At 41.6% G+C, this 11063-nt stretch overlaps 1 protein-coding gene across 1 annotated transcript; it reads right to left on the bottom strand.

Moving 5' to 3' along the window:
* Window positions 1-2706: 2706 nt before the first annotated feature.
* Window positions 2707-4392, bottom strand: LOC125449529 (serine protease FAM111A-like). The gene is given in 2 exon segments (XM_048525348.2): window positions 2707-3908; window positions 3910-4392. Coding segments are annotated over 2 exon segments (1620 nt in total). The 5' UTR covers window positions 4329-4392; the 3' UTR covers window position 2707.
* Between the last annotated feature and the right edge of the window lie 6671 nt (window positions 4393-11063).

Raw genomic sequence — 11063 nt, 5'->3', positions numbered from 1 at the left:
GGCATGCACTAGCTGAGATCAACGTTCGCAGAATCAGCATTATTTGAGACAAGAGAGTCCATTAATCAGTCTAATAATGCCTGGGAAGAAGCAGTTCCTGAAACGTTTGGTGTGTGTGTGTTCAGGCTTCTGTATCGTCTGCCTGTTGGAAGAGTTTGTAGGAGATCATTACCGAGGTGCGAAGAGTCTTTGATGATGTTGGTAGCCTTTCGTTGCAGTGAGCCACATAAATGGAATCCATGAATGGAAGGTTGGCTTCCATGATGGTCTGGACTGTGCATGCCACCTTCTGTAGTTTCTTACAATCCTGGGCAGAGCAGTTACCATACCAAGCTGTTGTGCACCCGGCTGATATGCTTTCTACGGTGAATCTGCAGAAGTTGGTTGCGGTCCTTATGGACATGCCAAGTTCCCTGAGCCAGCTGATGGAGACGATGTGTTTTGTCCATTCTTGACCATCTCATCTACATGGGAGGTCCAGGATGGGCTGTTGGTTATCATCATTCTGAGGAACTTGATGCTCTCTACCCTCTCAACCTTAGTTCCATTAATGTGGATGGAAGCATGTTCTACTCCTTTTTTTCTGAGGTCACGATCAGTTCTTTAGTTTTGATTGTTGTGGTTTGTGGGTCTTTGGTTGTGGGTTTGGAAGCAGTGAAAGAGCCTTGTTAAATTTCTGCAGGTCACCTTGTAGATAGTACACACTGTTGCTACTGAATGTTGGTTGTGGAGGGAGTGAGTGTTTATGGATGTGGTGCTAATCAGACAGGCACTTTTGTCCTGGCTGGTTCCTTCATGTTGTTGAGTTACACTACTCCAGGCAAGTGGGGAGTATTTCATCACATTCCTGATTTGTGCCTTGTGACAGGCTCTAGGGAGTAAGACGGTAAGTTACTCGCTGCAGTATTCCCTCGCTCCTGAAATGAACTTGAGGCGCTATCTGATAGAAGTCAGATTCTGACAGGTTTAAAAAAAATTGACAAAGAAAACCTGTTCATTAGGGAGCATAATAAGTTTTGTAGCAGCCCAGGACTAAAGTTAATAAGATGGCCGCTTGGGCTTTTTTTAGCGAATACAAGATGGCCAAAAGAATCTGACAGTTACATACAGCGGATGTTCACAGCTAGACTAGTAGTCTCTGTATAGACATACTGGATAAGATGAAATTAATTAGAACTTTAATTAGAATTGACTTTAAAGACTTTATGACAATTAGTAGAAAGTACTATCCTTTCTAACCTGCCATACTAAAGTTAGTAGAGAATTTGGAAGAGTTTTACTGGAAAACAACACTTTGGAGTAATGGTAAATAATATGGTGCAGCTGACAAAATGTCTCGGAAGGACTATAACTGTCAGAAGTATTCTAAGATCCCAAAGACAGATGATGGAGGTATCTGGTCGGCATCATGTGATTATGGGAGGATCTACGGCTGTCCATAGAGCTGTCTGTCACTGATTATGTGTCCACTGAATTGAATGTACAGATTAGGTAGATGTGGTTAACAATGACAAAATGTTGCATGTAATTATTGCAATGTGAAAGGTGTAAAGATGTTGTATTTCTCTGGGGATTTCAGAATGCCATTGACCCAGTGGCATCTGAACTATAATTAAGAAAGGAACTGTGCCCTATGTGAAAGCCAGATTTGGAGTGGTCCCTGGCCTCTCCCACATAAGTAGTAACAGAACTCTGAATGAAGCTCGCTTGTGCTAAGGCACATAGGAGTTAAAACTACTCTGATATTTCTCCTTACAACAATAAGGTTATGGAATCAAGATGTAGGGAGTAGGTGAAGACTTTGTTTGAATGTTGAACAAGTGACTGATACTGCTGTGGTTAAATCATTACCAGTCATCTGTCTTTAATTGAGAGAGCAGCCTATGGTCCTTCGGGGCTATGGAAACTTTGACTTCCTTTTTTTTTAACTGACCTGGTACCTGCAGTTTGTAAGGTCAGTAGAGGTGGAAGTGACCAGTGATTTTAAAAAGACTGTTGGAAAAGCACTTGAGGACAATAAACTTTCAGATCTACATGGATGTAAGAGGGGAAGAGGATGTTTGGATCGCCCTGCAGAGTGCTGACATGGTCTCGACGGGCTAAATAGCTTCCTGTTTTGACAGTGCGTGACTGTAGCTTGGTCAGAGAGCTATGGATCAAGCAGCACATTAAAGTGGAAGGGGAAAATGAACAAAAAGAAACAAAAAGGGACGTTGTTTGGAAAGTAGACAGAGAATTTTTGTCAGACTAATTCCAGGGATGACATGACATATGTATGAAGAGGAACTGGATTGGTTAAGACTATATTCACTGGAATTTAGAAGAATTAGGCAGGAGTTTCACAGAAACCTATAAAATTCTAACAAGGCAAGACAGGGTGAATTCAGGCAGGATGTTCCCAGTGACTGTGGAGCCCAGAACCAAGAGTCACAGTGAAGGATATGAGGTCGGCCATTTAGGAGAGAGATAAAGTGAAATTTGTTCACCCAGAGAGTGGTGAGCTTACGAAATTCTCTGTCTAAGAAAGCAAACAAGGTAAAAACATCAATGTGTGAAAGAAGGAGTTAGACATAGCTCTTTGGATAAAAGAGATCAGAGTATGGTGACAATGCAGAGAACAGGATACAAAACTGGATGATCAAACATGATCATATTGAATGGCAGGCAGTCTTTTAAGAGTTTATTGGATTCTCTGCTTCTCTTCCTTTTACTCAACATCCATTAGAATGTCTGCTTCATTATTGAACGGGATGTTCTGGTCATCCTGGGTATGAACTTGGTAAGTAATGTCGAATCTTGGATGATGAATCTTCATGTGATCTGTGATGGCTTTAATGGTTGGAGCATATTCGATCACGCTGTTTCTCTCAGTGCCAATTTCATATTCATATCCTGCAGCGTGCATTGCCACCAGCTCACCAGAGGAATTGAACACAGGGGATCCGGAGGCACCATTAAAAAAGCAGCTGTTGTAGGTGATCCTGTCTGAACTTTGGATTTCTGTGAAAGTGTATTTCATGAAAACCTGCATGTAGCGTTGAATATTTCTCTTTTGAAAAGGGATAATGAAACAAGTGTCAGAGGATTTGTGACCATCATCGGGATGACCTATAATGTAGACCATTCCATTCCAAGGAGGGCAGTTTTTGGTTTGCCACAAACCTGAAGGTAGAACAGATGGCTGACTATTGGGGATCTTCAATCTAAGCACTGCGTAGTCAAGTTTTGAGTTATACACTTCAAACCACGGTTCAATGTTATACCAGCCACTGACAGGCTGCTGCTTCTCTTTATAGCAGAAGTTTATTGTCATGGCCTTCTCTATAATGGTCTTCCAATCATTGTCAGGCACACCATCTCCTACCATCATCTTCACCACGTGGCAACATGTCAGAATGTAACTATTACCAAGGTAAAAGCAAGTGGCACAGCCTTGATTCCCGTTGTTATCCCATTTAACAAATCCAACAGACTCACTCAATCGCACTAGCATTTCATAGACTGTAATGGGAACTCCATCAGCTGTGATCTTCCCAAATTCTTTCTTGAGCAGATTCCATTTTTTAAGGACATGCTTCTTGCCTTTTTGCTTTCCTAAATATTCATCAACCTGCTTTCCCAGCTTACAATGCAGTGTATTCCCTTCTCCTGGCACACTGTTCTGCTCCTGTCTCTCCCTGGGGCCAGCATTTTCATTATTATCATCATTCTTGTTTCTTGCCTTATAGTTTTCATTGCTCACTTGAACTTCAAAACATTTATCATGGAGGTCATTGACAGTGAGTGTGAACTGCAAACATCTGTGCCCTTCGACAAGGCTCCATACATTCTGTTCAATGATGGATAAGAACCTCCCGTCCTTGCACAGAGCCTCTCGAATGGTCTCACCTTGAAAAGCATAAACGCACGTCATGTCCGTCTTTTCGCAGAGACCCACACTTGATGATACGTTTCGAACCTGTACGAAGTGGGCCTCCTGTCTTTCCAGTGCTCTTGACACAGAATACAACACACTGCTTGCCTGAAGAGTCCTCATCCCAATAGCATACCTCACCTTTAAGCCGGTAAAATATCACTTCGAAATGGGTCTTCTCTGGCAGACATTTACAAGGCATTCCTACATTGATGGCACCCATTAATTCCCTTTTCCCGATTAAATGGAATGTCTTGCCCTCACTTTTCTCTTTTTCTTTCTTGAAAACCGCAGTAGACATGAGAACGGAATAAACACTTTCATTGGGTTTCCCTGTTGCCACATGCTCGGTGCTATTACTCTGGAAGTTGAATGTGAATTCTTTGACTCTGCCCTCATCACTGTTCACTGGCATTCAAAGTCTCTCACCCACAATCGTCCATTTCCTCACTGACTGAACATCCACTGCTCTCTGAGGTAGAGAGGTCCAAAGATTCTCAGTCTCTTATCCTGAGAGTATTACCTTAGTTAGATTAGTGAATGTTTAACTTAGTTAAAATTCCTGACCCATGTTAGGTAGTTGTGGAGGGCTGGAAGGGAGTAGCCTCCCTACCTGTGACAATTTTATACATTTCAATTCGGTCATCTTCCATTCTATTCAACTACCAAAGATAGAGGCCGATTGTACTCTATCTTTCTTCATAGGGTAGCCTTTGCATCCCAGGAATACTATTAGTATTATCATAACTGATTCAGTCTCTTCATACGCCAGTCCTGCCATTCCCTGGAATCAAGCCGGTAAACTGTTGTTGCAGTCCCTCCAGAACAGCCTTCCTCAGATAAGGAGACCAAAACTGCACAAAATATTCCAGGTGCGGTCTCACTCGTGCCCTATAAAAATTCTAGCAAGACATCCCTGCTGCTATACTCAAATCCTCTCACTATGAAAGCGAATACACCATTTGCCTTTTTTACCACCTGCTCTCTTGCATTCTTACCCTCAGCGACTGCTATACATGGACACCCACTCCCATTGCACCTCCCCTTTTCCAATCTACCACCATTCAGCCAATAATCTGCCTTCCTGTTTTTGCTACCAAAGTAGAGAACCTCACATTTATCCACATTAGACTTCATCTACCATGTATTTACCCATGTACTCAAGTTGTTCAAATTTCATTAAAACATCTCTGAATCTTCCTCACAAATTCACCCACCCACCCTGCTTTGTGTCAACTGCGAACTTGGAAATGTTATATTTATTTCCCTCATCTAAAACATTAATATGTATTGTGAATAGCTGGGGTCCTAGCATTCAGCACCCCCCACCCCTCCACCACCCCAGAACAGCTTGCCACTTGCGAAAAGACCCTCTCACATTTTCACCACTGCCAATGCCAGGCTAACGAATATGTAATTCCCTGTTGTCTCTACTTCCTTTCTTTTAAAAGTAGTGGGGTCAGTTACATTAGCTAGCTTCCAATCCAAAGGATTTATTCTTATTTTGATTCCTCTGCCAACCAGTTCTCTATCTTTGTCAATACACTACTCCAGTTCCATGTGCTTTAATTCAGCATGCAAAGCCATTGTGTGGGACCTTATGGAATGCCTTCTGAATGTCCAAACAAACAACATCCACTGACTTCCCCTTATCAAATCTACTAGTTACATCCTCGAAAAAATCCAGTAGATTTGTAAAGCATGATTTCCCTTTCAGAAATCCAAGCTGACTCGGTCCAAACCTGTCACTGTTTTCCAAACAGTATGTTATTAAATCTTTCACAATAGACTGCAGCATTTCCCTACTACCAGTTCTGAGCAAGGGTCACCGGACCTGAAGCGTTAACTCTGTTTTTTCCTTCACAGGTGCGGCCAAACCTGCTGAGCTTTATCAGCAACTTTGCTTTTGATCCTGATTTACAGCATCTGCAGTTTTTCCCTACTACCAAATGTCAGGCTAACTGGTGTGTCACTCACTGTGTTCTCTCTACCTCCGTTTTAAAATCGTGAGGTTACGTTAGCTGACCTGCAATCTGTAGGAACTGCTTCAGGGTCTACAGAATCTTGAAAGGTGGCCACCAACAGATTAACTATTTCTAGGACCACATCTTTACATACTGTGTGCCAACCATAAAAAAACTCTAGTTTTTGATGGGATTGGAAAACAAAGATGAGAATTTTAAATGTGAAACTTTGCAAAACCAGTGAGCTATTTCCCATTTTCCAGCTTTTATTCTGCTACGTTGGTACTTCAATGAATATTCAGATTTCTCTCAATCCAATTAAAATTTCTGACTTTTCATTTTCAGGTTGAGAGGGTTCCTGAGCAGACCTATGCTGGAAAATATGCTTTTCAAATCCCCTCTAATCCTTTTGCCAATCACTTGGACTCGATTCCCTATGGCTTTGATCATCTTTGGATTGCATCAGTTTATCTGACTGCCCAAAGATGTGTAGGTTGGGTGGAATGACCATCCAAAACACTGTTCCCTGCATCCTAGAGCATTTCCTTCACTCATCAGCTATGGCTTCAATGATCCACATTGGCATCTGGTTCTGCAAAGCCTCACATTCAAGATTCTCATTGTTCTTTTCACATCTCAGCTTGGTCTTAACTCTCTTGATTTCTACATCCCATTCAAAACCCTCCAAATCCGCATGAACTCCAAATTCTATGAATCTCCCAGTCTTCTTGACCTACTGCAGCTCCTCATTATTTCTGCAACCTGTTCCATTCCTATAGCCCTCCCTAACTGCATATCCTCCTTGTGTGAGAAGTCTTGGGGTGCTTTACAATGTTAGAGCATGATATCGATGCCAGCTGTAACTGATAAAATAAGTTCATTTTTCCATATAACTCCACTGTTTTCTCATTGATAAGTTTGTTACCAATTTCACAACTAGTCTTTAATTAAATGTGCATATGCTCCCCAGCAGGCAGCTGTTTCTAAAGAGTGTTATATTTTTCAGATGCTTTCCTCTGCAGAATTTGTTACCAACTGATTAAAGTTTTCTGTATTATATGTGGGAGTGTCTTCTAAGTGGTCACTGTATAACAATCAGTCTTAAGTGGTTCACTACACCTAAATAGACCTGTACTTCCCTAAAAGCTAAAGATTATTAGTATTACATATGAAGAATACTAATTCTAGAATAATATTGGCAGATTATGTCGGAAAAATTTGATTAAACCTTCCTTAAACCAGAGGCCTGCTTTCTGATCACTTCCATTAATTTATTCAACATGATTGGTACGCAGCGGCACACAGCACGCGGGGGCCAATGTCCAGTTTGTCATGCATCTCTATCTGATTGACAGACAAGTCCAGTTTGTGGAAGTGACGGATCTGCATTGAGCTGCTCCACCCTGACAGGCCATTTCTCTCCCACGTTAGTTGCTGATGGGCTTAGTAGTGAACTGATCAGCAGAAAGGTGAGAGAGAATCATTGTGCGACTGAAGAAGCAGCAATCAGTGCTGCAGTGAACAGTTTCTTTAAGATGAGGCCTGGAGACAAGAGCTGGGCAGTGGATGGTAAAAGGCTCAAAGTTCGCAGGTAGGTGTGTAGAGGGACAAATGGTAGAATGGGCACCTAGGCCAGAGGGGCATGTCTCTGTCTGTGTGTATGTGAGAGTGAGAGAGGGCATATGCATGTGAGAAAAATGTGCAAGCGAGAGAGTGAGTTTGTATTTGAAAGCAGGAAACAACTTGTGTGAGAATGTGAGAGAAACCTCTCCCCACAGAGCTGGGAAAGGAGGAAAAATCAGGCTAAATAGCAATCATCTCAGGTATGAACTTTGCAAACACTAACTCGAAATGTGTTACACAGCAAGGCTGATGCTGATTGAACTAACTAGCATATGTCTGGTCTCTTGGCCCCTTATCCTGTGACCAGGACCTTGGATTTAGCCTCTCTCTCTCTCTCTCTCTCTCTCTCTCTCTGTCTCGCTCTGTCTATCTAGATCTCCTTTAGAGGCAAGGAAGGTTTTTTTCAGTTGGCGTTCCTGTTTGGTACATGTTAATGATCTTTTTAGTCAATTACTCTTTTTTTAGTGTTATTGATTCATTGCTTTGATTTTATTTTTGTTCAGCGAGAGGTTTGTTTGTTTCAAACTGCAACTTTTACTTTGAAATTCATGTTTAAGATTGTGCCAGTAATTTATCTTGCTGAATTCTCATTAGTTCTTTGAATGGAAAACAATTTGGAATATGGTCCCTCATGCAAAAAGGATGGAAAACAGAGTGTGGACAGTGAAAAGAGCAAGATCTACATGTTGAGCTAAATTTTAAAATCAGTGTAATAACTCTGACCTCAAAGAATGTATCCCAAAGTGACCTAGCAATTTCTGACATGATTTCCCCCTTTACCAATGGTGACCTCAATCTACTGTCGAGTCCAGAGGATGTCCAGCCATCCATCAGCAGTGATGTCAACAACTGAGGTAAGGAGGCTTTAATGGTTTCACAGGTATTTAAAAAAGTGTTTAACTGAATTTTACCAGGTGTTTGCCAATGGGCTGGGAAGTGGAAATGTGGGAAAAATGGTATTGGAATTTATCTGCTTGCATGTCCATCATCTTCTCACTTTCATGGAAGTCCTCCAATAACAGAGAAAGTTCTAGGCAGTCCATCAGTGAATCAGAAGCTGTATAGTTACTTTCTTCACTTTGTCGGTTCAGGTCTGGATCTTCGTTCATTTCTTTTCCCCCTCTGAATGATTCCTCAGTGAATTTGGGCTGTTCTGGTCGCAAGTCATGTGCATATTGTTGAACTGTTGTCTCATATTCAAATAAACTCTCAGTTGTCTTCACGCTATCACAAGACGTTGCTACAAATTCACCCTTAGCATTTGATCCGGAAGAGCCAGTGGAAAGCCAGCAGAAGTTATTTTCATTTCTCCACATGTGAGAATGATGCTTTTTTAACCAGTATTTGTGGTGAAACCATATAAGCCACGTTTACTGCATTTTCCAGTGTTTGCTTTGGTTTATTAGGGACTTGTGACTTTGGTTGATTTTGGTTTGTTTGCTTGGGATCTTCTGCTGTAGCAAGGAAAGCAGTATGGATGTCTGGCGTTATTTCTTCACTTAAATAGCCAATGATGTAAACAACTGCATCCTGAACTGTTTCACTGTGGCTTTCCAGAAGACCTGGTCTTATTGGGACATCCTCCAGCTCCTAAATAGCTTAGCCATGTTCTAGGGAACACTTCCAGCTGTTTCACTTTGTAACTTGAATGTGAAGAGATCGGGATTCATCGGTCTCAAATGTGACATTTGCTGTATTGCAGAATGCCTTGATACAATTTCTGTTGGTAACTTTATCCAACAGTCTTTGGGTAACACTGTAATATGTAAGGATAAAAGAATCTTCCAGTATGAAGCAAATTCCTCAACCATCTACAAAGTATATGCAACCAGTTGATGAACTCTTCTTCTGAAAGGTTTGTAATAGATCATCTGGGGTGAGGATTTTTCACGTGCTTGGTGTTCCATTTTCTGTTTTACCCTTCCTTCAAATTCAGAAACAATGCTTCATATGTGCGAGGGCACTTGCTTAGTTTCATCCAAGACTTTAATTCTAAAAACTATTTTCCAGACATGTTCACTTCAAGTACCCACAGTGCTGCTGATGTCAACTTGATCTAGACTTTGGTTCAACTATAAAAGGTGATTGTCTTTATTTTGTACTTTGGGAAGGAGGTGTCCTTCAAATTTCAAAGCATCACGTGTAATTTCTCCTCCAAAGCCCAAAATACAATAATTCCTCTGCCCCTGTGAGATCTCCTTGCAAGGCATTATATTTTAATTAGCGCCTCCTTCTGTTCTACTAGTTAGGTAGATGTAAAAGAAAATGGGATGCTTATCCTGTGTTTGCTCCATGTCATCTGTATCAATTTCTTTCTCACGGATTCTGCCTTTTGGATCTTTCAGAAATGACAGAAAAAGTTGAGCTCCTGCAGGTAGGAATTTACAGGGATTCAGGCTGCTGGTAATTCATTGAGGGGCATTCTCAGGAAGAGGAAAAGCTGCAGGAGATTTATTATCTTCTTCCACTGAATGGAGTTTATTTTCTTCTTTCAGTTTTACTTATAGATAAATTAAACACTCTATATTTCCAACTGACCTTGGAAGCAATGTATTTTCTTCTGGTTTCCCAAAGAACGATTTTCTGACTGATTTTTGTCACTGACTTTCATAACTATGAACGTGATGATTTGATCTTTTCCATTGTTGGTTTGATCATCTGTAGCTAGTTGCTGATGCTTCCGTCATCCCACCTATTGTTCTGTCCCCATCTCCGTTTTGGCTGCTTCAGTTTCACAGCTTCCACAGTGAGTGGGCAAAGAATGTCATTGGCAAGAAGTTTTAAAAACAAAAATTGCAGATTTGACATTTTGCTGCTGAAATCCTCGTCCATGCCTTGTGTTATTTAAAGATTTGGCAACTCAAATGTTGTCCTGTCCTTCCTGTCATTTTCTGGCCCTACAGAAACTTAAACTCATCGCAAACTGTTGCCAGAATCCCAACCTGCACAAAGTCTCAATCATAAATCACCCCCATGTGCTCACTCTCCTACACAGCAATGCCCCACTTTTAAGACTCTCGTTCTTGTCCTCTGCTCACTTCCCTCTATCACCTGTTCCTCTACAACTGCATTGAACTGCCAGAAACTAATCCACAAATCACAGCAGAAGATTCTTCAGCCTGATGCCAGGACTGATTGTGAGGAAACTGTGAACGCTGAGGATTATGAAAAGAAATGAGAGCTAGAAGTTTGAGGATTCTTCCCACACAGATTCAGTGCATTGGGAAAATCTTCAGTGGATCCGGTGCCAGCACTTACAGTTCACCTGTCATCATCCTTTGTGAAAGCGGTAGCTAATGACAACAAGAGGTGATGTTAGGAACGGTGATATATTTCCAAGTCAGGATGGTGAGTGGTTGGAGGGGAACTTCCAGGGGGTGGTGTTCCCATGTATCTGCTGCCCTTGTCTTTCTAGATGGAAGTGCTGTTTGAGGATCTTCAGTGAATTTCTGCATTGCATCTTGCCGATAATGCACACTGCTGCTGCTGAGCGTCAGTGGTGGAAGGAGTAGGTTTGTGGACGCGGTGCCAATCAAGGGGGCTGCTTTGACCTGGATGGGTGT

Source organism: Stegostoma tigrinum, chromosome 46, assembly GCF_030684315.1.
Source record: "Stegostoma tigrinum isolate sSteTig4 chromosome 46, sSteTig4.hap1, whole genome shotgun sequence".
Classification (NCBI taxonomy): Eukaryota; Metazoa; Chordata; class Chondrichthyes; order Orectolobiformes; family Stegostomatidae; genus Stegostoma; species Stegostoma tigrinum.
Note: the sequence above shows the minus strand (reverse complement) of the source record. Positions and strands in the feature narration are given on the sequence as shown.